The sequence below is a fragment of the Plasmopara halstedii genome, assembly GCF_900000015.1.
Source record: "Plasmopara halstedii genome assembly, contig: Scaffold_614, whole genome shotgun sequence".
NCBI classification, from domain to species: Eukaryota; Oomycota; class Peronosporomycetes; order Peronosporales; family Peronosporaceae; genus Plasmopara; species Plasmopara halstedii.
In genome coordinates, this window is record NW_020187532.1 from 1,964,049 (window position 1) to 1,991,406 (window position 27,358).

A 27,358-nucleotide genomic window follows, 5' to 3' on the forward strand; every position below is an offset into this window, starting at 1 on the left:
TGAGCTGTCCGCTTTTGCAATAAATAGACGCACCCGAACATATACGGCGATCAGCAAACGTAGATGTTGCACCTAAGCTGGGGTTTGCTTTATTCACAGCGTCATTACCGGAATTACAATGAGTTTTACGCCTTCAATCCTTGGTGCTTTGATGCCCTGTATAAGTCGATTTACTACTTGTTATCGTCTTACCGTTTTGTGCATTTATTATGAGGCAAAGCGCGCAGGACAGTGAGACTCATCGCGAAGACGACGATGAAATGAATGACGATGCAGTGCCCATGACCGTGACATTCAGCACGCCGCGCAGAAAGCAGCAGAAATCTAATGGAAGCTTCAAATTTAGCGTCACGCCCGAGCCTTCACGAAATCGTCTTTCGACGTATAAAGGCCGCAATGTGGCTGCAGAACTTGAGGAATCACCTGCACGATACTCACCTGGCAAGGTGAAGAAGGCTGTGCGTTCATTTGCCCAATTTTTGCACTTTTTGGTACGTATTCAAAGCGTTCTCGTGCTTTATTGTATATCCAGGATATCTTAGAGCGTATTTCGTGTATTGTGGTGCTATTTGGAGAAACAGGACGAGCACCACCAAGAGCATGAGCTCATGCCACTCATTATACAGCGGTTTGCCGAGCTAGGAGCAGTAATTGAGTCTCAAAAGAGGCATATTGATCGCTGGAAAGGTAAAGAATTGGACTTGGCCATTGAGGAGGCGCAACAGAACATGGAACTAGTGCAAGCTCTTGGAGAGCAAATTCAAACGCAAGAGCTGCAAATAGCAGATCTCACGGTAAAGGGACAGCAATGGGAAGAGAAGTACCAACTTGCAGCTCAGGAGATTGAGATACTGAAGAAACAAGGCACGTTTCAGATTCAACAGCTTCAACGAGAAGTGACGATGCTACGACAGGCTGGGGTACAGGTAGAGAAGAAGCTTAAGGACCGAGAGGTTTTAGATAAAACCACCAATGACACGCTGCTTTCGCAACTAGAGCAGTTTAAGCGGGATAGTGGGATTGTGAAACAAGAGAATACGAGGCTGAAGCAGCAACTTTTGAATCAATCAAACGAAATGCATGCTTTTGAGCAACAGACCCGTGAGCTACAAGATCAGTATGAGGCACAGATAACGAAAACAATTAAGTTGGAGCAGGATGCGAAAGCGTGGCAGGTGAGGTATCAAGAGGAAAATTACCGAGTGGACGAATTAAATAAGGAAGTTAATCGTAGCAAAGATGATTTGAGACAGCGCGAGATTGATTGGAAGCAATTGGTTGAACAAAACCGTAAATTACAAGAACATGTGGACCGAATGGCGCAGGAGCATGAGAAGCAGCTCGCAGATCAGCACAAACACCGCAGTGAGGTTGAAACGGAGCGACAGCGACTCACGAAGGCTTTGGAACAAGAATCTTTGCGATTTAAAAAATTAAGTCAGGAGGCTAATCAAACACGTGCACAAATCGAAGCGCAGGCTATGGCTGCGATGAAAGAACGGGAGCGTCAACTATTAGATGAAAAAGCTCGGGTGGAAGACGAACTACAACATCAATTCCACAAGATAAATGAGGAGAATATTGAGCTTCGGGCTACTGTTGAAAATCTGAAGGATATGAATAGACGCAAGAGCACCGAGATTGGAAGGCTGATGACAAGCGCGCAAGAGGTTGAGAAGCAAAATCAGTCACGGATCATGGAGGCGCAAAAAATGCAGCAGCTCGCAGAAGAAGCAGCGCGTGCAAAGCATCAACTGGAGATTCTATCTAAAGAACTGGCTGCGAAAAATGCGGCACAGGAAGAAGCAATGAAGGTGCAAAGTGCTGAATTTGAGAATCAATACAATGACTTTGTCTCTCAAGTGGAGAATCAGTTTAACGAAATGACGCACGAAAATGGGGAATTGCGGGCAAGACTTGAAGAAACAGTAAAAACAACGGAGCTTTTGAAGAGTCAGTCAGTGGTCGAAAAGGAAGAGCTAAGCAGGTGTCAGACAGAGTGCACGAAACTTCAACGCCGTTTAGAAGATGGTTCTCGTGAATATGGATCTTTGAAGCAAGAGTTGGAAAATCATGTACAAGAGCTTGAGTTACGAAATACCCAGAATGCTCATCTTAGTGCGCAAATTGCGCATCTTATGTCTTCCGATAATGAGCGTAAGAACGAAATGGACCTGTTACAAGCTGAGCGTCTGCGCTTGGAAGAACGCAATCAGGATTCACAAAGATTAGTCGAAGAGACAAGAGCCCAAGCTGAAGCACTAATGGAAGAAGCTCACCGTGTTCATGATCACTCGATTGAGCAGCAGGCTACTCATGACAACACGGTTCGTTTATTGCACGAAGAAATTGAAGCGATAAATCGCAACTTGATGACGCTATTGTCGGAAAAAGAAACTTTGGAAGCTCAGATAACGACAGATCGGACTGAAATAGATCAGTGGAAGACGTCTGTGCAGCAACTTGAGCATGACAAGCGACAACTGAAGTATCAAATGGAAGAATTGATGCGGCAGGCTACTGAGAAAATTGAGAGTCAGAAACAATCAGCGGCGATGGTGACAAAGGACGGCCAAAGTCAGCTGCAAAAACTGACATCTCAGCTCTTGCAATGTAATACACAGATAATTGATGGACAACAACAATTACGAAACATGCAGGAATTAGTGCGATCACATGAAGAGAAAATTCTCAGCCAGCAATATGAAGTGGAAAGTTTGCAATTGAAGAATGAACAATTGTCGAATGAATATAATTCCTTAGTTGGAGAGAAACGCGAGTTTGAACGCAAACTGCGGCAGCACGGCATGATTATCCTACGTGAGGGTCAATTTAGTATGGAAGATGACATTTGTCAGATATTAGATAGATTGGTACGCGAGATGGACCGACGGATCAAAGAAGAAGAGGACAAAGCTGTGCAGCTACAGGTGGAGATGGACTCTAAGGTCGACACACAAGTGCGACAAATGGATGAGGAAAGAGTCAAGCTGAGTGAGGAAAATGCTCGGCTTCAACAAGATCTTGGATGCTTTGCAGCCGAATTAGAGAAATTGGACTCGGAGCTTCTGCAGCTACAACAGGAACGAGAGGAAAGGGAGGAGTCTTTGAATCAGATGCAGCAAACAATTGCCGCTTACGAGGAGGACAGACACACTCAAAGTGACGCAATAGATGCTTCTAAGCGTCTCGACGCATCTTACAAAGAGTTGTCGGCTATGTACGAACAATATAAGCAGAACATGACGATTCAACTTGAAGAAAAGGATAGACTAGTGATAGAGATGCAGGATGATATGGCTGAGCTGCAAACGAAACTTGAACAAGAGAAAGAAATGACTCGTCATCTGATGGAAAGCTCTCAAAAGGAGAAGCACGAACATTCCAAGGAACTTTTTGAGGCTAAAGAAAGACAGCGAAACCAAGTGCAAGAGCTTGAGGCGTCAGTCAAGGATCTTCAAAACAAGCTAAGCGAGAGAAAGCAGTCTGATGCCAGCAAAAAGCTACTTCAAGCACATGTGAAGGAGCTTGAGACATCAGTGAAGCGGCTTCAGCACGAGCTTGCAGTCAGCCAGCAAGCAACAAATGCAAGGGACCAGAGTGCCATGCACGAGAGCTTGCAAAAAGAACGTGAGTACCGAGCTTTGCAAGCTCAACACGACACTGTAATGACTGAAAGCGCCGAAATTCGCAAAAACATGAAAGCAAAACTGGAAGAAATTGATCGCCTGTACGAGGAAAATAAGCGATTGCACGAGGTAATTAAGGAAAACACAGTGGAGATAGATAGCGCTCGTAGCCAGCTCCATTTATTCGAACAGCTCACACGAAAGCTTGAAAAACTACAAGACGACCTTGCTGCACGCGAAGATGAGAGGCGTCAGCACTATGACGAGATGAGTGCAAAAGAAAAAGAATTGCAACATTCCTGTGATACTGCAGGCAGACTCAAACGCTATTATGAAGACGCAATGCATGAAAAGGATGACGAGACTGTATTGCTGAAGAAACAGAATGCAGTTCTTCGAGAGCAATTGAAAAAAGTTGAACAGACTAAAGCTTCTACAAATGAAGCTCATACTGCTGCACAAGAAGAAGCGAAGAAAGAATTAAAGCAAGCCTGTGATCAATCAGCACAGCGAGAGCAGGAGCTTTTATCACAAATTGCTCAACTCGAAGCTTCCAGAATGTCTTTGCTTCACCAATTTCGTTATGAAATGATGAAATTAAACGTTGAAATCGGAGAGGCCGATGCTGATCAAATTGACGATAAGGCTTTCCATCGTGGTATTTTGGAAGTGTCTGTTCTTCTCCGTAGCTTCCAAGAACGTGAGTCTCGTCAGATTGCGCTGGTAAAACAGAAAGAAAAGCTGATCAACGAGCTCAATATGCGGTTGGAGGGAGTAGAACACTCTAGTCGGATTTGTGAATGCAAATTGAGCAAGCGAGACAATTCGAGGGAAAGGAAAAACATGTTTTTCCAGCAGGTTGAAGACATTAGTAACAAAATGTCGAAACTGAAGGTGGAAAATCAAAAGCTGCGTGATCATTGCACAACTTTGAATAACAAGGACAAACGTGAAAGCAACTTTGAATGGAAAGAAAGATGTGCGAAGTTACAAAAGCACGTTCGCGACTTGAATACGAAACTGAAAGAGAACTATGTCTCGAAAAATGACATTGTAGCCCTTGAGAAGGAAGTGGAGAATCTAACGAATCAAATGGTTGAGAAAGATATGCAGCTTCAGAGTCTTCGTGAGACTCAAAGGATGAAGAATCGAGGTGAGCCTCGTCGTCCGAGAGACTTGCTTGAGGAAAAGGTGATGGCCCTTAATGACCATTTGACAGGGCTCATGACGGAAAATATGCAGCTTCAGCATAGCATCGAGCAGTACGCTGTCCAGTATGGACCTCTAGATACTACAAAGATGACTGGGGTGATTGGAAATTCTGGTATTCAAATTCCTGCCTGAACAACTGGAGCATCTGAATCACAATAGAACTCACTACATGATTGTAAGCGCTTAATTAATCTATTTACTCTGACGTTATTGTTGAAAATAGTCTAAAATCACAACAATTGACGTTGTTTGGTTTCAGGAAGATGTACGTAAAATATGATGAGGCACGCTATGTAAGTGACTCCATACATCAGAAATGTGGCTGCTTTACCAAGAAAATCAAACAAAGTGAGCATAGACCCGTTGACAAGCAGTGATATGAGCGACATGGCGAAGGTGCAATAACTCATATATCGAGCACGGTAGCTATTGTCATGGAATAGCTCGCTTAGGATTACAACAAACAGTATGCTGGGACCAACAGCAGCAAACACATTGAGAATGGCGAAAGTTATCATGATGCTTGCGGTCGCCGCGGGATTGTGTGCAAATTCGTCTGTCGAATATTGCGCAAAAATGCCACCGCTCACAAAAAAGCAGAGGCAGACAACAGCTAAACATATTAAATACACTTGTCTTCGAGAAAATCTCGCAATAACGAAGCGTCCTGCGAAAATAACCGAGAATACTGCTACGAACGAACAGACAAGTCCAAAAATGTTTGCATCTCTGCTTGAAAACGACACGCTTGTCTTCGCAATGATTTCAGGTCCATAAAAAAGCGATGCATCAACGCAATTGTTGACATATGCTAATAAAAGACCGACTGCTAGCTCCCCATGTCGAGACATCGTCGCACTGGAGTTGGTCCGCAACGGTAAAGCCGGGACTGGTTCTTGCTGAGTCAAGTATTGGTAGCTATTATGTTGACCATGCTTCATGATGGTGATGGGAACAAAGCCGTTAAAACTTTCTCCGTCTAAAATTTTGGAATGTGCGCTTTGTCTTTCTTTCCAACGAAGCCATTTGATGCTCTCTGGGAAATGAAGATGAAAGCTGTAGAGCACGTAAAGTGCTGGTAAGCTACCGAAAGCCAAACACGCTCTCCAATTCTCACTAATAAAAATCATAAAAAGGTAAGGGACAGCGACACCTAGATTCACCCTGTACCATTACTGTCAATACAACATAAACATTACATAGGAGGCCTTCGCTCACTTACCCAAGTTGAAAAAGTGTGAGAAATGCGCCTCGATTAGTAGCATTCACGCACTCGCTAATATACATGGGAAGCAGGAGGATGGACAAACCATTTCCTACCCCCGAAAATAAACGCCATACCACCATCCACGAGAAGCTGCTACTTGCACCACCAGCCAAGAGTGCCCCCACAATAGAGCAAGAGCAGGCGAACATGGCTGTAGCTTTGCGCCCGAAGCGGTCAGCAAGATATCCACCAATTAACATCGAGCATGCGTCACTTAAAGTTGCAGTTGCGCTCAATATTTCCTCTTGCATCAATGTCAACTGCAGATCGTCCCGCATGTACTGCAAAGTGGCAGCCAGACTGACGTTGTAGCCGTAAATGAGTCCGCCAACGACGCTAAATATCATCCACGTATGTCGTTTAAAGTTTTCAATGTCATTGTAGCTCTCATCGTCCAGATTCTTAAGATCCTCGGCACAGCGCTGCTGCAGCACCTCGTACGTCCTTTTAGGCTCCAGCATTTTTGTACAAGGCATCTGTGGACCACACGTATTAGTTGGCATTAGACGTATTTTTTCCAATAATCAAACGGAATGCCCACATTCTACGGGCAAGCGCAATGGGCGCCGAAACTCATTCTTTTGCAGATATTTTGCATGCAGGTACGCTGTAGCTACTCCCGCTATTGTCATTAAAAACGTCATTTGCTTAGAAATTTCTGACATTGCTTCTCCTAAGTGCTCACACTATCTGGCGCAAGGGCTTATTCTGGGTATTTGTCATGGCACACATGTGTCAATGGATCAATTTTTTGCCTACCACACACAAACTATCGTGAATGTGGATGGACTCAAAAATTGTTTTGCTGTTGTGGTTGCCAGCGTCGTTAGGTCTGTCACGCGCATCTGTAGCTTAAGTTCTCATGCTCACATTCCTCTTGACTCGACAGTGCCGTTTGCCTTGTTTTCTTCGTAGAGCGAGCCAAGAAATGCCTCGACTTTGGTGTCACACTTTACTTTCTTGACTTCTTGGCTCAATGTTTCTACTCAGTATGTTTCATATATAGTTAAACCTGAAAAGACTTATGAACTGATTTTGATTGTGATCCAGGAATTTCCCAAAATGTGGGATTGGTGGCTTTTACACTTTCTGGCAGCAAGTGTGACAATTGTTCTGGGTGAGTATCTTTGTTCACGCCGCGAGCTCGAGGAGATCCCTGTAGTTGACTTATTTACCAAGCACTCTTCGCGCAAAATATGATTAGCAGAAGAGGAACACTTAAAGTTCAGTTTAAAAAATGCGTTCACAAGTAAAATATTTGTTCACTTCTCGAATTTTGAAGGAGGAACCTGACCATGTCGAGCTGCATCAGGTACGATTTTTCTAAGCAATTCAATGCTTGACCTTCGTCTCTGTCGAGTCCTCGTAGCTGCGGCAGAAAATTAGAGTATGCCAACGCAGCCACGAAATGCTCTAGATTATAATTTATCGCGGCAGACGGAGGTGCGTTAAGCGCCTAAATGTTGTCAACTCACGCAATAAAACCAATGTCGGCACTCGGACGTGTGATACATCCAAACACTGTAGTGTAAACGCTTGCGAACATGCCAGCACACGTATTCAAAAAATGAAGAGTCATACGGCACAGCAACACTAATGAAACGATCAGATTGAAGATCTCTTTCCTACAGGAGTACTGTGGCATGATTTCAGCAATAAACTCCGAACTAACTGACAAATTCAAGTCACCATTATAAAGCTCTTCTATACGGGATGACAAGCCAATATAATAGATCACAAACTTGCTTTTGTATTTTTGACGTCACTTATTGGCGTTGATACCAATGTGGTGGACGGCGACGGCTAAGGATAGCTCTAAGCACCGAATGTACTCGTGACGCAGCGGTCTTGATTCGAAGGCTGATGAAAGATTATAAGAAAGCTTGCAAATTCTAAAAACCACCGCAAATTACAATCGAAGAACTAGCACTGCCAATTTCATTTTTATCGGCGAATCGCCCTCGCGACAACACCATCATGGCCGTTTGAATCACAGGGCTCACGATTGAAACTTGAAAAAGAGCTACACGATTTCTAAGAGCAGCACCATTATCATTGTCAGCGTCACCTTCGGCATGAGCTGGTCGGAGCTGTTGCGCAAAATATATATTATCACCGAGAACGGGTGCACCCAAATTCATGTCCTCGTCAACTAGTCAAATACTCGGCCTCGGCTACCACCTTATTCCTTCTTCCAAGAAAAAGCTGAAATAAGGAAATTCGATCCCTGGCTTAGTAGCCGCGCATAACTTCCATGTCTAATTCATCAGTTTTTATAACGTCCACGTCATTGGAGTACACCTCACCGCTTTTGACCTCTGGCTGACCGTTTGAAGCGCTTAACGGCATTTTAATTTTACGCGATCGAGACTCACAGCGTTTTCGGGTGATATATCGATATGTTCGCAGTGCGACTGCTCTCATACATCCACGGCAAGCAACAACTGACGCACATAGGAGCGCAAAAGCGCTCACAGACACACCGCTTTGTCGTGAGCCATTCATTTAAGATTATCTATTCACAACGCTGGAAATGTCTTCGGCTGAACCAGTACCATACTCGCCATGTAACGAGATTGCTTCACCTTGCATTGATGCATCTCTAGTGCCATTCTACTCGAGTCTTGGTCTTCAGCACGCACCACTGATGTCGTAAAATCGCGTTTGATACTAAATAACTGTACACTGAATTCAGGCTGTGCTTGAAACTTCGCACCGATGCATGTTTTCTTTTTAAGTGTTACTAATAAATCTAGCATGATGCCATCGTCTCTCGGTGTAGCTTCAATAACTTTGGTGGGATCGTTTAGCTTCATTCGATGCACAGCCACAAAATTTTTAAGCCTCTGATACACCATATAAACCAGAATTGCCGGTACATCAACACGCTGACGCATCGGGTCTCGCTCCAGCCCCAGCAACATAAGCAATGGGTATTTTTCCCATGGCGTAAACAGTAGCGGCTCCCATAACAAATCACTCGTTGCTAATTTTCGCCATGCACTACAGACACCGCTCACACATAGCAAATCTGTCGCGTAACCCTCCTAGCGCATCGATGCCAATGATCGAACGTTCATGCTTCAATTGACCATTACTCAGTTCCGCATCTCCATTCCAATCTGGCGACTTGTCCGCGCCCGACTTTGAGGAAATATTCATCGAGTACGAGGCGGAATCATAGGTAATTTATCGTCTGCCACCTTTCTGTGGCTCGTTGCTAATTTTCGCCATGCACTACAGACACCGCTCACACATAGCAAATCTGTCGCGTAACACTCCCAGCGCATCGATGCCAAAGTTCGAACGTTCATGCTTCAATTGACCATCACTCTGTTCCGCATCTCCCTTCCAATACTTGTCCGCGCCCGACTTTAAGAAATTATTCATCGAGTACGAGGCGGGAGAATAGGTAGTTTCATCGTCTGTCACCTATCTGAGTGGTGAGTGCAACGAACACACAAGCCCCAGAGCATGAAGCTTATCTCGACACTGACGCTGCTGCAGCATCAACGGGTCTTCATCCTCTAGCGAGTGTGGGAAATAAGCTGTAGGTTTTGTTTGGAAGCATTACTTCTGGAATTTGCGAGTGTATGACGGAAATGGCGACGCAGTTGGTGATGCAGACATAGCATGACAGTATACAGGCGGCTGTTCGGCATCCAAAAGAAGCCAGTGAGTTAATTCAACATAACTTTAAAGCAACATGTGGTTGGGTAATCTGACGAACTGTGTACACAGCTTGTTAATATGAGTCTCTCGAATAAAATACTTAATGAGATACAACAAGCGCCAATATCGAGTACATTAATTATTGGTATAACGAGAAGGCGCTTGAGTACATTCCGATGGTGGTTGCCTTCACAGGTAAATTGCTGAAAGTCACGATGAAATTTAAAGGCTCATTTATAAGTGCGTATTCTATTGTCATCCACTTGTTCAACTCACCCAGCCAATCGCATGTTACCCACTTCTCCAGTTTTTGTCCCTCTCAATAGATGCTCCTTTCTCGCATCACTTTTGCAGTGACAAAAAGCAGAATGGGCGATGCGCTGCGGCTTAAATTTTTGTTTGCGAACAAAGATGGCGTACAATTGGAGATGAACTTTTCTAAAGCAGCGACTGTAGCTGAGGCCAAGGCACAGCTCATGCGTTCTTGGCCCCAAAGTACGTCATGCTATTAATTTATCAAGGTGAATTGAACTTAAATAATTTGCTCGCAGATGTGCCGTCCGCAGAAGACGCCAAATCTGTCCGCCTGATTTGCATGGGACGCGGAATTCTACAGGATGCACATTCACTAGAATCTGCCGTTCCAGTATTTGACACGCATCCGACGCCTGTCAATGTTTCGGTCTTTCATAAGTCACAGGAGGCTGTAGGAGGTACACGCGCTCTGTTTAGGTATTTGACATCAGCGAGAAACATTGATTGCCTGATGTTGTAGAACCCACGCGGCGACACGCAATTGCGAAGACGGTCGACTCAGCGGGCTGCGGCTGTGTCATCTGCTAGATTCCATCTAAAATTATATAACTTTACGCGTCGCTTCCCACCGATAAGTTATCCGAATTAATTATCTTTTATTTTTTGTATCATATTAGCAAAAGGGCTGCATACAAATTGGACACCTGTTTTTTCCAGACTGGTTGAACCACTTATATAGACACGAGTTGTGGTACTTGTTCTTGCATGTCTTGCAGGGCAATGATGGAAGAGCCATGTTCTTCGGGTTCAAAATGGAATAACAAATTGGACATGGTTCGACTCCTTCAAATTCTTTATCCACATTGTGTTTCCAGAGCAGCACCGCGTCCAGTAATGAGCCATCACGAGAGGATGTGACACGAATAATTTGAAGCACCCATCGTCGCCATCGATCCTCTGGAATGCCAATTCGCTTGGTACACTCGACCTCAACACAACGTAGTGGATACGAGGAAGGAACTCGTAAAACCATTTCTAAAGCACACTCATCCTTCACATACGTAGTTGTGATTTCCCGAGAGACTCGACTTCCCTTTACCGTCATTTCTTCATCTTCCCAGGACGTATCAGTCAGTGATGAGCGCACGCGAGCTTTTTGTATAAAATCGAGCTCAGCTGCGAGTACGAAGGGAGTGATGTGGTCTTCAAAGTACTTGGTAGCCCAGTTTCGCGTGGCTCGCGAGCAAGTATCGTTCCACCAAGACCGCACCATCGCAGGTAGACGAACTACTGTACGGAAAAACACGTGTGTTGCAAGCTGGAACACACGTTTATCGTTGAAATTCCATGTCTCATTGTCTTCTACTTTTTCCAGATCCGAAACATCAAAAAGCGCGACGTCTCGAAGGTCTGCAGCGTCATTTTTTGACATACACTGCTGGTCTTGCGATAATAGCGCTGTACTATAGTCAAGAAATGTTTTTAGCATTCCATGACGCGCAGCATATGAACTTAACGAGGACGCGATAAGAGCCGACGAAGGACCTTCATGTGCCGTACTATTGTCATCTTTTCCCTCAGGAAACAACTGTAGGAATAAATCCCAAAGAAGGAATACACATATAGTGTCTTGCTGAGATGTTTGCTCGCGCTTCTTAAGTATACTATTGTTGCCAGCATTGCTTTCACCATTCTTATCAGCGAATACCGCACGCAAGGCTGAGCGCAAGGCCTTTGGGATGAGCGCTCTGGCTAACGCAGATTCTGTCGCAACCTCATTATCAGCATTCAAATCGATTGTCGTATCATTATTCAGGCGTAGCCGGAGAGCTCCACTATGTGTTGCCACAATGTACAATAACACGCGCAGCATAGGCTGAAGAGAGTAGATTTTACGATTAAAGAGAGAGGCAAGAGCCCCAATGCCACCAAACGATTCCAGCACAACTCGATTAATATAATCGACATCATGTACGCTCGTCAAAGTTGAGCGCAATGCTCGAAGTGCATTAGCTAGTATCTTCTCGACGCCAAGCCAAAGACTTAAAAGCTCGAAGCTCTGAGATGGAGAAGCAACTGCCACGTACGTAGTAACGATACTAGCCTTGATCTCTATACACTCTGAGATTGCACAAAGCACTGTAGATAAAAGTGCTTCGCGAAAGTGTACAGCCAGCTTTTGTAAAGTATCAGGGCTCAAATTGTACATAGCACTTACAAGATTCATTAAAGCCAAACGTGCACTTAATAGCTCATTCGGGTAACTAAGCACAATCTGCTTTTCGTCACCCTTCATGCTTTTATCGATAGTCTTCCATCGCGTTTGAAGCTTAAGTGATGTGACTTTCGCGTAATCAGCTTTACCTGCCAAAGCATGGGTCACAATCAGCCGTGCAAGAGTCTCCCAGGCATCACGAAATTCTGATGTCGCACTCGGCAAATACAGAGAAAGAGCTGCTACGTAGTTCGTGATAGTAATCCATTCTTCAATTTCCACAACACTAGGCGAACTCACCGAGAGCAGGTTCTGAATGTGTAAAATAACCGATTCCTGAATCGACAAATCAACAAATGCTTGCGTGGTAAAGCTGCATGCGCTTAAGAAATTGGCTTCTTTTTTAGCCCCTTCTGCCACAAATCGTGAGTACTCTAGCAGTACACCTTCGGGTTTAGCAACCACATCACGATTGCATAAAGCAAGTAACCCCCTTAGTGCTGTGACAACTTTATTGTTGACTTCCTTCTCCGAGCCTATTGCGCTCAATAACGAAAGAGCAATGATTTGAGTGGATTCTGCTTTCCAGTCACCATTTTGATCCACAACCTCCTGGATAGAATCTGTTCGCACTGTCACAGTGCTATATGGAGCTAGCACTGCGAGAGACAATTCATCTAGTACTTTGTGTTGCTCTTGTGTAAGCAAGCTTAGATTTTGGCTCGTGGCGCGCTCGCTTTGGTTCTTGCACAAAAACATAATGTTTCGAACTTCTTCGCTTTCACGCTTGCGCTTCTTCTGGCATAACGAATTGATGGCTACGACAACCTTGTCGAGAATGCTCGAAGACAGCTTCAAAGCTATGTACATATGTTCAAAAGATATATAGCTCTCCATTATCTCCACAAGATCGAAGCCACTTCGCAAGAGGTTATTCGAGTGGAACACAACCCACGTCAACGCATGAGTAACATCTAGGTCTACAAATTTCATAACGAGACTCACCGCCTTTACTTCATTCTCTGACGCCAACCATACAAAATATGCTACCAAGGCGTCAACAAGTTGCTCATCCTCGCAAATCTCGCCCAGACATAACAGAACTCGGCTGTAAAAAAGTTCCTTCTGATCGTCTACGTTGCATCGCAGATTTATCGCATCAAGTTTCTCCACAAGTCGAGAAGCTGCGTAGAATGTTTGGTCAGCACCAAGATGTATGTAGCATTTGACATATGCTGCAAACAGCTTGGCATTAAAAGATACTGCCCCCGCCGGCAAATCAGCTAAGAGGAGATCATTTATATATATTGCCAATTCGTTCACGAAGTCCTCCGTTCGTTTCAAAGACCACTTCTTGAGATTTTGGCTGACAGTCTGATCCCACAAAGCTCTTGCTTCTACTCTGTAGCTACCTCGAGCTGACAAATGAAATAGTTGCTTGTACACGTCACTTTCAACAGCTTTAAGTTCCGCTGATGAATACCGACCAAGTTTATAAAATAGCTCGCAAAGATGCGTCAGGATTTGCATCACAATGACGTTAGTGTTGTCGGCACCTTTTTGGATCACAAAGTGACACAAGATAACTACAGCGTCAGAACTTACAACAGGTGAGTTAAAGAGGCCTCCAAGACATGCTTGTATGAAATCATTGAAAGTATTTGCATCAAAGTCATCAGAGCTCCCCTTGATACTCATCATTAATAAATCATCGAACAACTTTCCTTGCCAAATTGCTTGAAGTGCCTTCAATTCTGGATAAACTTGATCGCTAAGCAACACATTACTTTCGTTCTGACGATGCCAGCTCCCACAGTTAAGCCATTGCTCATTTCCTAGATCCGTTACTGGAAAATTAAGTCCGTTTCGAATGATGTCACTTACTCCCGCCAAATCGCCGGATTGAATATTGCAATCTTTAAAAAGCTGCAGCAGAAAGTGTTTTTTGTTTTTTGCAGCAATAAAGAATGGCCGCGTTAGCTTCAAGGCACCACAAAAAGGGCTATTCAAGCTAGAATCGTCAGCTAGTTTCTTCCACTTCGATAGCACACGAAGCACAGGACGGTAATGATCATCAAAGTGCGTCTCCGCTGGCGTATCGTATTCATTTGATATCAGTAGGCTCAATGGATGGGCGTCACAAATTCCATTTATTACCTCCAGCAAATGATCAAAAGACGTGATTTTTGCTGGAATTAGTGCTGGCTCAGCCACCAAGTTGTCCACCAGGTCAAGACACTGTAGATAAAGCTCAGTGCTCGTCAAAAGCCACTGCGCAGCCTCGTGTGTATCACTCTCTCGGGCATCATTAACGCTTATGCGAATTAGTATGCAGATTCTCGAGGGAACAAAAGATGATTTAGCCACCATCGAGACGATAGCTTGCCTTGTCCATGCGTGAATTTTTTCTGTGAAGACTTCTTTTAACATTTTGAGCAGATCAAGATCCATTGAACAGTCACGCAACCGAGTAAATAACTTATTTAAACTGCTAGCGTAAAGCTCAACTCCAGTTTCCGGAAAGTCGAGCGAGCTTAGTGTCGTCGTGAGTGAAGATTTAAAAACGTTCTCAAACTGATTTACATAATTGAGTTGAAAGTGCTCATCAGCCAGTTTACTTTGCCAGTCTTCGCTTAAACCCGTCAAGAAAATACTAAAGATGCCGGTCACACACTCGAAGAAAGCTGAAATCGCTGGTAGCTCACCAAATCGTGAATTCTTTGAGTCGATAAATTTCCAACATTGCTCCAGAACCCCAGAATATAATGCGGATCGACCAAAGGCAAAATCAACTGCTACACTAAAGGGAACTGTTGATAGAAATGGCAGCAGTGTGGGGAAAGAAGATTGGCCAGAGCCATAAAACCCATGTCGAATTTGAGCAAATAGACGCGGAAACACTGCATTGGATACAAAGTTCGAAAAGCTACTGCTAGAGTGCCATACGTTAGGAAAGTTGTGCAAAAACGTGAGTACAGCGTTCCACATTGCAGCGTGGTTTGCAGGACACTTGTCACCGAGACTCCCAAGAATCACCTTGCCGTACATCTCTTCACGCGCAGCAATTATTGACTTGCCACTTGTACAGAGTGTCGTAAATACCACATACATTGCTCTTCTCACAATATCTAGTGTGAAGTTCGGGTGTTTGGACGATACATTCGCAAGACGTGTAAACTTATCAGACGATACGACTGTGACAACGGAGCAGCTGAATCTTTTATCATTCAGCATGTCCATCATATCTTGATCGCCAAAAAACTTGATCACAGCATTTATACTAAGCACCGCAGCCGAGACGCATCTCTCGTATCGTTCCTCCTTTTCATCAGATTGTAGTGGAATGCCTTCAAAGGTTTCGGGTGTCCTGGCAAAAAAACTTTGATATTCCTCTAGCATAGCCGGCAAATAGTCTTCAAGCGCATTCTTCAGCATCTCTGTCTCTGGAAAGAGCTTCTCGAAAGCTTTTTTGGCCACTCCAGCAACGTCCGCATTAATATCGTGCATGGCCAAGTACCAATAAGGTAGAAGCCGCTGTAGATGCGGTATGAAGGCGCGGGGCCGCATCTTATCGGCCAAGGCAGCCAAAACCTCATTAAGCAATTGGCGAACTTTGCGATCGTTCTGGTCGCGCATTTCGAAAGTGTATAACTGCATGAAGTGGCCAAGCATTGGGCGGATCTCTGCTGGCTGGCGAGATGGTAGCACTTCTGTGAGAAATATCTGTAGCGCCTTGTTCTTAGTCACGATTCCTTTTTTCGCTAACATTTTAAGCATCAATGCAATTTCATGATCTGAGCCATCGTAGATGCTTTGCACCATGGCCTTAGCATTCACCCTGCTTCCCTCAGCTTGGATCTCGACGGCGTTTCGAGTTGGCTGTGCAAAGCTAGCAAAACCAATGAAATTGGGCGGCATCGTGACGTTGGCATCCGAATTAGCCAAAAGCAGCTGATGTGCACGCGAGCTAGAAGATGCAAGGCTCTGTTCTAGTTTTTCGCGCTGCTTATTCTTCTTGGGAGCCATGACGAGCTACGTGCTTTAGGAGTATCAATCACCTCTGAAGGTGTGCAAAGTATTAAAAGGTATGTGAAAATCAAAGTCTTTGACTGTTCCTCTAATAAGGGGACATCATTTACCAAAGAAAAATTACGTTTTTGAAATGCGTCGTGCCCTGCATTCACACGCGTTTAAGCGCTTTACACACCACACGCAGCAGTCAGTGGCATCTCCCGTAGCTTCGCGCATTAATTTTCAATCCCATGCATTGATCCGGCCGACGCAAATGCTTCGCGTGTTTTCCACAGTTGCACCCAAATCTTTAACGGAAGATGCAATTGTTCCTATGTCAGTAGTAGACGAAGCTTCGACCGAAGAGAGTGACCAGAGTGACATTGGACGCAAACTAAAGCCTCGTGAGGTCGTAGAGCAGCTGAATAAGTACATTGTAGGCCAGGCTGATGCTAAGCGTGCCGTGGCCATTGCGCTGCGAAACCGATGGCGTCGTCAGAAGATTTCAGATGAGTTGCGCCAGGAGATCAGCCCAAAAAATATTCTGATGATTGGTCCCACGGGCTGCGGCAAAACAGAGATAGCGCGCCGACTGGCTAAGCTGTCTGAGGCTCCTTTTGTTAAGGTAGAGGCTACTAAATTTACGGAGGTGGGCTTTCACGGCCGCGACGTCGACCAAATCATTCGCGACCTCGTGGAAAATGCCATTAATATGGTAAAAAAAAATCGCAAGGAGAAAATGCGTAAGCAAGTGCAGCACCTTGTGGAAAATCGTATTTTGGACGTGCTCACGGGAGCAAACGTGGCTGAACGCTCGCGTGCCACTTTTGAGCGTCTTTTGCGTACTGGAGAACTCGAAGACCGTATGATTGAGTTCGACGTTCCCGTATCCAAAAATCCAAGCGCTCAACCAATCTCAATTGTTGGTGGTGAAGGGAAGGGCATACCAATGGAAGTATTCGGCCGAGCTTTTGGAGAGAAAAGGATGGAACGAAAACGCATGACAATTGCCGAGTCCCGTGGAGTGTTTGAGGAGATGGAGATGGAGAATGCTATCGATATGACGGATGTCGTGCGGGAAGCGATCCATGAATCTGAGGAAAATGGCATTGTGTTTATTGATGAAATCGATAAAATTTGCTCTAGTGGAGACTTTCGTCGCTCTTCTGATCCAAGCAGCGAAGGCGTACAGCGTGACTTGCTACCTTTAATTGAAGGCAGCGTCATCTCTACAAAACATGGAAATGTGAACACCGACCACATTTTGTTCATTGGCTCGGGCGCGTTTCATTCTTCAAAGCCATCGGATTTGCTTGCTGAGCTGCAAGGTCGTTTACCCATTCGTGTGGAGCTCAAAGGTCTTACCGAGGAAGACCTGCACCGTATTCTAACAGAACCAGTGACAAACCTAATTAAGCAACAGATTGAGCTTATTTCGACGGAAGGCGTCGTGTTGAGCTTTACAGATGATGCTATACGCGAGATTGCCCGTGTTGCTAATGAAATTAATCAGACTGTCGAAAACATTGGCGCTCGACGTCTGCATACTGTAATGGAAAAAGTGGTGGAAGATATAAGCTTTGACAGCTCCGAGATGGCACCGGGCTCTATTGTTACGATTACAAAAGACTTTGTGCTCGAGCGGGTTGGCAAGCTCATGAAGACAACGGACCTCTCTAAGTTTATTTTGTAGACTATGACGTAATAATCCGTTTCTTCTAACAGAAAAATCTGACCTAAGATTTGAGTAGAACATCTAAGATATATTCGCTACCAAATCTCAATCTCCTCCTGAATGCGTAGCAGCTCTTGTTTTGGAAGGACAGTAGTACTATCACCTTGTCGAAGACCATCGCGAGCGATAGTATCCTGCAAATCAAGAGTCTGCTGAAGAGTAGTATTGTACGTCGCATCCCAATCCTCCATGAGCGCATCCATAACCATTTCTGCATCGTCATTATCTATAGTGTGAGAATCATCTTCTTCTTCCTCTTGATTCACAAACGACGTGCTTTCTGGCATTAGTATGTCATTATCAAGCGAATATTCGCACAATTGACGCTGGCAGATGCTTTGATGACTCGCGTAGCTATAGCGAAGCCCAAGAGGACTCTCTACCCATGCAAGTTGTACCCATCCCAGTTTTTGATTGCTTAATGATTCAGTAGAGTTTGCGGATTCAATGGCTAATGTTGAGTGATTTCTTATGCTTTTACTTGACCTTAACGTAGTCACTAAGCGTTTTAGCAAGTCCGTGGAAAATCCTTTTGTGACTTTCACTTTGATACTTTCGCCGAGTGCAAGCATTTCAGCCCCACATTGGCACAAATCTTCAATTGGGTCGATTTGAAGCTTCATCCTCTCGCGATATTCGCCACTTACCATAAATTGAATCCATAAAATAGTCATATCTATCTCGTTCTGTTCGTGAAACTCTTCACGTTCAATTTTTCTAGCCTGGTCAGCTTTAGATTCTTTTTGACAACGAGACTCTGGCGAACAGATCACATCGAACACTTTTTGACACAATGCTGCAAGCAACGAGGCACTGAATCTTCTCCACATTGACTGCAATTGCAATAGCATAGAAACAAACGCTTCTTTTTCGGAATTCCCCATAACATCAAAGACTCTCAAGAACATCAGTCCAGTTAAAGCCACACGTTCACCGTACTGTTCTCCACATACCAGCAATGGTATCACGACATTGCGTAAAGTATCGACATCGAATTCTAGCTTATGAGCTTCTTGTATCGAGCTTTTGTCATCTCTTAGTTGGTTGCCCAAATGCGGAAATTGTAAAAAGAGTTTTTCCGCCACATGATGCACACGACCTCGAATCAAACGTTCCTGAGCGTTCCAATAATTGGCACGAAGCCACGCGAGTAAATGGCGGGCAGCAAAGCGCAGTACTGGTAGTGATGGTAACTGGTTATGTGTGGATTCGTGACGCAAATCCACAATCCAAAGCGGGATGCCGATTCGTTGAGCCAGTGTGCTGACGGCGTGGGCATATTCACCCTTCTGCGAGGCGTCAACAAGGCCATTCACGCAGCGTACGATAATGTTTGCGTAGAGAAGCGATAGCTCACTATGCGAGCGCGAGCTCACACCAACTGCGTGGTGATGATGCTGTGCCATGGATTCATGAAGTTGCAATTCTACCAGTTGAGATGTGGCGTTAATAGCCACAGGAAGCTGTGTGCGACTGCGCCACGCAGCCACGCGGGAGACAGCTCTCTGCTGTAAAAACGGATCAGTACTGAACAAGCTTTCATGCACGTCTTGCCATTCGACCCAATCTACCCACGGCACAGCATTTCTGCGACAACTCATCTAAAGTTCTTTATATTTGCGCCGTTAAGCGTAACTTGCCAATTTGATATGCAGAAATCAAGTGGTAGGCGAGCAAATAATTGTTTAAGCTTAAGTATTACAAAATTATTGCTCAGTGATCGGAACTTACTAATGAGATAGCGGGAGACATCTGTTGGCAACAGTAGCAATGATTCCAGTCATTCTCGCATCGACTGCATCGACTAACGTCACTATCTACTGAGCCACTAGAACACTCTTGCGTAGGACATTTGTCGTCGCTTTCTGTGACAACATTGACAGGGAATACGCAATCCTGGTCGCTATTGCAATAGCAGTGCGTCCATTTTTGAAGACAGAGATGGCAAGTGTCTGTTCCTACCTGACGCTGATTGCGCGACAGTATGGACTGGTTGTTCTGGTCCGAATGCAACGTAAATGCCTGACTCTTGGAGCGAAGACCTGCCGCCTTGACCTGCTGCTGACGCTTCTCTTCCATGGCTTGTAAAATTTCAATTGGGCGCTGTTTTGACGCCATAGTCGGGAATAGTGACTCCGCGTGCTCCATTTGCAGAAAGGAGTGTATGATGCAATTCCGGATCTTATCGCAAGCTTGAGAGCAACTCTCAAACCTACGAGCCATGATGCAAAGAAGTATATGCCTTAGGAAAAGTCCGAGGCTGTCCATACGCTCTTTCACTACAGCCGCACGACTCGAGCGCAGTAGCCGTCGGCGCGGAAATGGGTAGTCGGCAATTTGCTGCAGATATTGCTCGCAATAATTGCAGTGACCCCATGACACAAGTTCCATCAATTCCTTCCGCAGCTTGAAAAAGTCCGAGTAGCGCCTCCGCACGATGCATTTTCCTCCAGTCGTGACGTTGCGCACGAAGACCGTGTAGATAGTGTACATATGACCCTTAACATGTCGCTTGACGTCACCTTCAAACTGTCCAGGCGTGCTAACGCGCTCAATCTCCTTCGAGGCTGTGATCACAACCGAAATCGAGTCTTCATCAATCATGGTGATCGTGATAATGTGTCGAGTGATGACGTATCGGGACAGCACCAGCACGAAAAAACAGAAAAGGTAGTGTTATGTGACCAGCACAATGTGAAATGGTTGATGGAGCTGTACACGGTCACCGACTCAACCGATCGGCGAGTCTTTCTCGCGCGGACCTTGTCCTTGTTGTTCAACAACACGACAGACGGTGGGAAAAACAGAAGCATTCGACTCATGATCAGACGTACTGTATACAGTACAGTAGCCTCTCAAAATTCATGTATGATGTCGCAGCAGCGGCTTTAACTTCGTTAATCTATTTGGCCAAAAGGTCGTCTGGTAGGTAAGCTGCCTGTAGAGAGCATAACATGTCTCCAGGAAAATCTTTTGCTGCTATCGACATTGTAATTGCAGCTCTCCCGTTCCAGCAACCCATTGTCGACAAAACGACAAGTTTTGCTGCAACCTACCAGCCATGAAGCAACTATTTGGAACGTAATTTACTTTTGCGCAAGAAATTATTTACTGGAACCTTTCGACTGCTTGATGCATTTGTCAAGAAAAAGAAAAATATCAGTCCGCACAGACAGTATAGACACAGACAAGAGTGACCATTTCGACGGCATTTAGTCCGATCAAATGCTGTTGTCGCTACCTTGCAACGAATGACTCAGCCTCTCGCGTGCTTGCAGGGCTACTCTGGGCTAGCTGCTGCTGTGACTTCGCCTCCAAAGCAGTAGATACTCACTAAAGCGTAAAAAAGTTGAGAGCGTGATATAAGTTAGTCCTGCGGAACTTCCTGTGATGTTTGACTTCAGAATTATACCGTGCTGGTGGTCAGCTCACTGTGTTTTCACAAAAGGCATTACCACGTATCGTATCGCATTAAATGACTGACATTGAGCTACTGGGGACTATAAAATGTTAGTAAGAGCAATCGCCTTCGAAACTCACACATAATCAAATAAATAGCTCTTCACGTCATGTGACTTAATGTAAGTAGCATCGTATGTCGGGATTCTAGCAAAGGGTAGGCGAACCATCTCTTTCCTTTCGCGAGTCACTATCATAGCCAACACAAATTTTGCACTTCTCTGTTTCGACTACACTGCCTGATTGAACGAGATTGACAAATCTTGACCCAACACATAATTGGTAAGGAACCTTTAGGAACCAAATCCGCGAAAATTGATTCAAACGAAAGACTAAAATTTGTTTGCGCTGTCGCTTATTGACAATCAAATTTGCTTCTGTCCTGTAATAGCGACCAATGCCACTTCAAAGTGCTCTTTCACGGGGCGACTCTCATTCGCAACAGAATGCGATAGTTGGCTATCGTCCATGATTACGCTACAATTCGGATAAAGAAGAGAGTGAAAAACTTTGAGGCGGACTTTTTTTTAATTGTAATATTTGATCAGGAGACAACGAGAGCATGCCATGTTGTTGTGCTGTTTGTCATCTGAAAGAATACTGAGTAAAAGTTGATTTTGAACCTGTGATTGAGCAGATTCCAGTCCAGCATTCTATGCTGAAATGAAAGCCCAGGGATAATTGCTAGTACTTACAAATTCTATTATAGTGATCGTGCAGCGCAATGCCGTCAACTTCTCGGGTTATGATTTGAGATAAGCGATGAGAACCCAATTAAAAATTTAACTTGCAAGAAGTCTCATAGCACGTAAGGAAACAGTGCGACGAATTTGCGACTAGGCTTTCGCTCGCTACGGTATAATAGCCATAAGCCACAATATCGTTACATTTGAACTTATACCAAATGTTAACTCAATTTCGGCGCGCTTAACTGAATAATTTCCTTCGCGTCTCGTAAAAGGTACTCCTATAGTAGAATTGCAACTCATCGCAAGGTGGTTTGATCCACCTTTTGAACATCACTAGGTAGACGAAGAGTATTTTTTCGTTTAACACCAGTTGCGATAACCTGACAAACGTGTAGAGAAGATAAAGTGTGCAGTCGAAGGCAAGTTTGGAAGTGAACTTATCAAGGTCTTTAGTTTGCTATCTATAAGCCTTTTTCATGACGTCATTCTAAGCGATGTCGCGCTATCATGGACACGATCATACGACGTTACTCTATGGTGCGAAAATTTGATCGCGCAATGTATGTTTCAAGCCATTCTTATCCCTCGTCGCCATACTTAGTGAAACCACACTAGTACGCTGGTCCAGTACCCTAATAAGTAAATCCTCCAATATCAACCCCAACCTGACGTAGGCTTCGCGGCGAGAAACGTTATTTACAAACTTGAGACGGTTGATTTTTTGTTATGACGTCTCTTCTTCGAGCCGCCGATTTAAAATCTAGTTATTCTCGTGTATCGGTATGTGCTGAGCAAGCGCGAGTCTCTCCTATTTACGCATCTCATAAATATTGAGGAGCTCGCGCGCCGTCTCCAATATCGGCCTCCATATTCGAGCGAGAGAGTCCAAATTGTTTCTTGGCTGCCAAGGTCATGACTCAACTAGCAGGACGAAGGTACCAGTCAGTACCTCTCAGACTCTCTTATTGGTGGCAATGTCTATATTTGAGCGTCATTGGATCGCTGCGGTTGTCATCCTCGTTTATCTCAATCCACGTCACTTAAGTGCATTAGGCAGCGCGCAAATCTCTTTGTCAGATTCCAGTCTCGTACGCACGGCGAATATTTCTATCGCGTCGTCATTTTCAATTCAAATTAGACAACCGACCAGCGACTGGAATTATCGAATACATGGCAGCTCAGATCCCGCATTTTTTGGTAGCAGCCCATTGTCTGACGTGACTTTATCGTTACAGTCGTCACCGATAGGCAACCGTTTACAAAGAGTCTCATGACAATCGAACCCATGATGATCGTCACTCTTTTCCCGAGAAACTTTGTCGTCAGACCGACATAGTTCTGCCCTAAAACGATGAAATAGTAACAAGAATTTGCGCGACCGCTGCTGATCCTGTTACTGTAACTAGAGGGTCATTGACATACACGCTGATCATTTCATGTCATGCCTGATGTCTAGGTATATGTCGCTGATACGCTGCTTGATACGCTGCTTGATACGCTGCTTGATGCCTGATTCGTGATCGATATGTGCAACAATTGACTTCACAAATGTCCTACCTGCCACAGTCCACATAAAACTGATTTCTGGCTCAAGTGGTTTGAAGCCTGGCCGGTGACTAAGCGGTACCTGGTTCGATACCCATAGGACCCGAAATAGAGATAGGTCACTAAATTTGGACGAGCAATCCCACCCCTGTGTTGTGAAGGCCCTGCCGATCCGCATCCAAATGGGTTTATGATAGCTTATTGTGAGGAAGCCCTACTAACTGAAAAAGCCTTTGAGGGGTACGGAACCTGGTCCCAAAATAAGTCGATAACTATCAGCATCCCGTGCTGAAGAAAGCTTGATTCTAGCGTGTGGGTTCCGGTAGCTATAAGCTCTCTTTAGCTCGAAACGCGACTTCGTTTACATTTGTCACACCAAGCGACTATTGTCGCTCATCCTTGACCAATGTACAATTCGAGGCATATGGCAGAATTTTGGGACTCTTCTCATTATCGGCCGTGACGCGGGCTTTGAATTGTCACCATGTTATGCCGGAACCCTTCCCCACGTCGCTGCAAGTCCTAGAATAACCATTTGTTGAGGTTCCGTGACAGCGGTGGAGGTAAGCGTATAGCTACACTGAAATTTGCACATTCCAGCACGCAGCTAGCCGTGCTTTCAGACTCTTCAACGTGCCAATTGCACTAATTTTGGTCTTTAACACTCACTCAATGCGCAGCATCTTGGTTCTAGCTGGTCACCTGATCACTGCATAAACATCAAAATTTTCGAAAGCTTGGATCTCTCCGAGCATCGCTTTCTTCCAGACTACAACTTCCGTGCCGCGCATTGCATCAGCGTGCGTTAAAAGATCACCTCCGTATACTTGCATTTAGATTTCCGGTGCCGCTTTGTGTCTTGTGCCGCTCACTCGACAACTTTCGCGTAGCTTGAAGTGCCCGTACCACAAGTTATGGTCAGGCGTGCCCTCTTTTAGCTACGACAGGATCCATCTTCACTGTCTCTGCCTCTGCTCCTGCTTCACGAAGTAACTGCTCGCTCTACTTGTCATAAGGTGGATTACTATTCTTGACATGTTGAACCGCAATCAAGAGATTGTCCTAGCGTTCAAATACGCTAAATCTCTCGGACTCGTCGCTGCGACCACGATGATACTGTTCCGCGCCCGACGCGCAAACAAATTCTTTTTCGGGTTACAAAAATCGGGTTCTTGACCTGTTCGTTGGTTGACATTTGAACTCAAAAGACTGTCATTCGTTATGTACGCGGAGTACTCTACCGCATATTCTCAAAATTACGCGGGTGCGGCCGCTAATTGTCGTATCAAGTTGAGTTTCTCCAGCAATCTAAACGAAGATTTAATGCGATTGATTATAGTCTCTTTAGCCGATGTAAAGTCGTGAATTGAGATGCAATATTGTAAATATATAGATATATCCGAGAAATTTTGGGCAGTCTCTCAGCAACGACTCCTTGCTCAGTTCTCTGCCTCCAGATAGATTCGTACTTAATCAAACGAAACTAGAAATGGTGCCGGATACCTCCATTTTCGAAATTTACATTTAAAGGGGCAATGTAAACCACGCATCTGGCCCTGTTGTTAGTTTATCTGGAGGCAGATAGCTTCCTATTGTCATTGTATGTAGCAGTAAGAGGATTAAATAAAATTTTGGAATTGTATGACCGCAGACTACTTCGACGTAGCATTGCATTTTGTCTAAATATTGGATTCGACAGAAATTCTCTGACCTTCATTCTTTACCTTACCTACAGTGAACATCAAGCATCACTGGTTTTTTGAGATATTTGCGTAATCGTAATTGACAGCCTTTGTCTCAATTACGCGACAGTGTGATGCGCTCTAATAAGTGTCCAGAGCACAATGGGACTTGACACACTGCGATATGTAAGTTCGACTACACGACAGACGGTGGGAAAAACAGAAAGTTTGTACATTAAATACGAAAACTTAATACACAAGTCACGCCATAAAATGTACCCAACGATGTATGTCGGCGTACATCATTTTCGCGGAAACATCAATAAGTTTCAACACAAGTCACTTTCGCCATTGCAGCTATAAATTTTGGCTTGTCAATTACATCTTCCCTTTACTTTTAAATACTTTCATGCACTGCCGTACGGCATGCTGCAATCTACTTTTGATCCGCACAAACACCCGACAAAGGCCCTGAGAGCGGCATCCGCTCGGCACTTGATAAGGATACTCGCCGCGTGGAATGCTCTTGAGTTTTTTCCTCTGTTTTTGACTTCTCCGCCATCTGTTCAAGCGCGAACACTAGCAACGATCTTTCTTGAAGGAAATCACGGCCAGATTCAGCCTTGCCGAAATCGCTCACGAAAGCCAAAAGCTTGTCACGATTGCGAATCAAGAGCTGCTCCACTTCCACCGACTTATTTGGGTTGGCCACAAAGATCTTGAACACATGAAATGCATCCATGCGCAAAGCCTCGCTTGGCTCACGCAATAGCAGCATAATCTGCTTTAAATTATTGCGTGAAGAGACATACCGCTGCATTACAGAGAAGTTTACAGGATCAAGTAGAAGCTCTGACAGCAGTTGGAGCGTTTGCCTCCTAGTGGCATAATTCTGTGACGTCAACAAATTGTTTATGAGTCCAAATATGCGGTCGAACGACTCTTCCAAAACCTGCACACTTGACTGCTTGTGCACCGTCAGTAGTCGCGAGATATTGATAAGAGCGTCTGCTGAAATGTCAAAGTTACTGTTTTCCATCGTGACTTTGAACAAGAATTCAAACTCGGGCGTAAGTGTTTTCAAGAAAAGCATGGTAAGTGTCTGATACTCGAAACAGTCGCGCAACATCGAGCCGCAGATCAATGCTGTCTCATTGTTCTTGTAGCCTTCGACAAGCCAGCGCATTATATCTGGTCGCTCGCCAATAAGTTCAATAAAGCCGCGCAGATTGTGCACCGTCATGGCGCGAAAAACATTGCCAACATATTTACGCGTTTCAAACGTCAATTGACCAAGCACTTTGGGCATAAGCACCTTCTCCAGCACTCGATAGCGCAACAAGAGCTCAGCCATGTCGTCCATTTTCTTTTCACGATCGCCCTGTTCTTCGTCCCAGTCGTGAAATATAGCACGTATTTTAGCCCACTTTCGCTCGAGTTCACCAGGCACGGTTTTCTCAGCAGCTGACTCTTCATCACTCGACTCTTCGTCATGTGGCGGGTGGCCTTCATAGTCTGGCTCACAAGCGTCGGCTGTACTGTCCGAGACTTCTTCACCCTCAGGCTTACGCATTAGTGGCACCACTCCTGAACTGGTCCTGACACTGAGATTTTGAAAGGCTGCGTCGAGTTTGTCGTCCGGGACCAGCTCACGCAGCAACACATCTACAGACCGCACGAGTTCCCCCGTGGGATTAAGCCGGGACCAGAAGAAGGTGTTGACGCGGTTCATTGTACACTTAATTTAGAGTGTTGGGTCTGAATTTTTCTATTCTGCGGTACAGAGAGCAAGAAAATTTTGCCGGCGATTGACCGCTCTCGATCACTCGCTCTTTGGGGGAGGAGCTCCTGTTCTTCGCCCCCACAGCCAAAATACGAGATGCCTTACAGGCCAGTGCTGTGCTGCTCGGCGATCGATCTTGGGACGGCAACCCGGACTCACACAAGCGACATACCGCGATCAACGACAAGGGCGAGCTAGCGACAG

The 27,358-nt window shown here is 44.9% G+C and overlaps 12 protein-coding genes across 12 annotated transcripts; 5 read left to right on the forward strand and 7 right to left on the reverse strand.

The window, feature by feature from the left end:
* Positions 1-209: 209 nt before the first annotated feature.
* PHALS_12389 (uncharacterized protein) lies at positions 210-4,973 on the forward strand (the record flags this gene model as incomplete). Its single annotated transcript, XM_024727924.1, has 2 exons — positions 210-491; positions 576-4,973. 2 exons carry the CDS (start codon positions 210-212, stop codon positions 4,971-4,973), a joined length of 4,680 nt encoding a protein of 1,559 aa, XP_024578452.1.
* Positions 4,974-4,986: 13 nt separating this feature from the next.
* On the reverse strand, positions 4,987-6,060 carry PHALS_14590 (major facilitator superfamily). The gene has a single exon (XM_024727925.2). The coding sequence runs from the start codon at positions 5,969-5,971 to the stop codon at positions 5,072-5,074; it is 900 nt and encodes a 299-aa protein (XP_024578453.1). The 5' UTR covers positions 5,972-6,060; the 3' UTR covers positions 4,987-5,071.
* Positions 6,060-6,611, reverse strand: PHALS_12390 (major facilitator superfamily; the record flags this gene model as incomplete). The annotated part of the gene is made up of 1 exon (XM_024727927.1): positions 6,060-6,611. One exon carries the CDS (start codon positions 6,609-6,611, stop codon positions 6,060-6,062), a length of 552 nt encoding a protein of 183 aa, XP_024578454.1.
* Positions 6,612-6,704: 93 nt separating this feature from the next.
* On the forward strand, positions 6,705-7,308 carry PHALS_12391 (Integral membrane protein involved in transport between the late Golgi and endosome; the record flags this gene model as incomplete). The annotated part of the gene is made up of 4 exons (XM_024727928.1): positions 6,705-6,710; positions 6,787-6,938; positions 6,998-7,097; positions 7,159-7,308. The coding sequence occupies 4 exons, from the start codon at positions 6,705-6,707 to the stop codon at positions 7,306-7,308; spliced, it is 408 nt and encodes a 135-aa protein (XP_024578455.1).
* Positions 7,309-8,627: 1,319 nt separating this feature from the next.
* On the reverse strand, positions 8,628-9,270 carry PHALS_12392 (uncharacterized protein; the record flags this gene model as incomplete). Its single annotated transcript, XM_024727929.1, has 2 exons — positions 8,628-9,111; positions 9,152-9,270. 2 exons carry the CDS (start codon positions 9,268-9,270, stop codon positions 8,628-8,630), a joined length of 603 nt encoding a protein of 200 aa, XP_024578456.1.
* An 878-nt stretch (positions 9,271-10,148) lies between these two features.
* Positions 10,149-10,623, forward strand: PHALS_12393 (uncharacterized protein; the record flags this gene model as incomplete). Its single annotated transcript, XM_024727930.1, has 3 exons — positions 10,149-10,275; positions 10,332-10,493; positions 10,556-10,623. 3 exons carry the CDS (start codon positions 10,149-10,151, stop codon positions 10,621-10,623), a joined length of 357 nt encoding a protein of 118 aa, XP_024578457.1.
* An 85-nt stretch (positions 10,624-10,708) lies between these two features.
* PHALS_12394 (e3 ubiquitin-protein ligase partial) lies at positions 10,709-16,276 on the reverse strand (the record flags this gene model as incomplete). The annotated part of the gene is made up of 1 exon (XM_024727931.1): positions 10,709-16,276. The coding sequence occupies one exon, from the start codon at positions 16,274-16,276 to the stop codon at positions 10,709-10,711; it is 5,568 nt and encodes a 1,855-aa protein (XP_024578458.1).
* Positions 16,277-16,412: 136 nt separating this feature from the next.
* PHALS_12395 (atp-dependent protease atpase subunit) lies at positions 16,413-17,954 on the forward strand (the record flags this gene model as incomplete). The annotated part of the gene is made up of 1 exon (XM_024727932.1): positions 16,413-17,954. The coding sequence occupies one exon, from the start codon at positions 16,413-16,415 to the stop codon at positions 17,952-17,954; it is 1,542 nt and encodes a 513-aa protein (XP_024578459.1).
* Positions 17,955-18,031: 77 nt separating this feature from the next.
* On the reverse strand, positions 18,032-19,597 carry PHALS_12396 (Nuclear protein involved in cell morphogenesis and cell surface growth; the record flags this gene model as incomplete). The annotated part of the gene is made up of 1 exon (XM_024727933.1): positions 18,032-19,597. The coding sequence occupies one exon, from the start codon at positions 19,595-19,597 to the stop codon at positions 18,032-18,034; it is 1,566 nt and encodes a 521-aa protein (XP_024578460.1).
* A 112-nt stretch (positions 19,598-19,709) lies between these two features.
* Positions 19,710-20,600, reverse strand: PHALS_12397 (hypothetical protein L917_18043; the record flags this gene model as incomplete). Its single annotated transcript, XM_024727934.1, has 1 exon — positions 19,710-20,600. The coding sequence occupies one exon, from the start codon at positions 20,598-20,600 to the stop codon at positions 19,710-19,712; it is 891 nt and encodes a 296-aa protein (XP_024578461.1).
* PHALS_14589 (uncharacterized protein) lies at positions 20,599-21,562 on the forward strand. The gene has a single exon (XM_036407509.1). The coding sequence runs from the start codon at positions 20,696-20,698 to the stop codon at positions 20,927-20,929; it is 234 nt and encodes a 77-aa protein (XP_036263204.1). The 5' UTR covers positions 20,599-20,695; the 3' UTR covers positions 20,930-21,562.
* Positions 21,563-25,807: 4,245 nt separating this feature from the next.
* On the reverse strand, positions 25,808-27,103 carry PHALS_12398 (Conserved protein Mo25; the record flags this gene model as incomplete). Its single annotated transcript, XM_024727936.1, has 1 exon — positions 25,808-27,103. The coding sequence occupies one exon, from the start codon at positions 27,101-27,103 to the stop codon at positions 25,808-25,810; it is 1,296 nt and encodes a 431-aa protein (XP_024578463.1).
* Positions 27,104-27,358: the final 255 nt, after the last annotated feature.

Coding starts and splice junctions, on each gene's coding strand:
- PHALS_14590 (XM_024727925.2), bottom strand. CDS start 5,971: ATGATTTTTATTAGTGAGAATTGGAGAGCGTGTTTGGCTTTCGGTAGC.
- PHALS_14589 (XM_036407509.1), top strand. CDS start 20,696: ATGGTTGATGGAGCTGTACACGGTCACCGACTCAACCGATCGGCGAGT.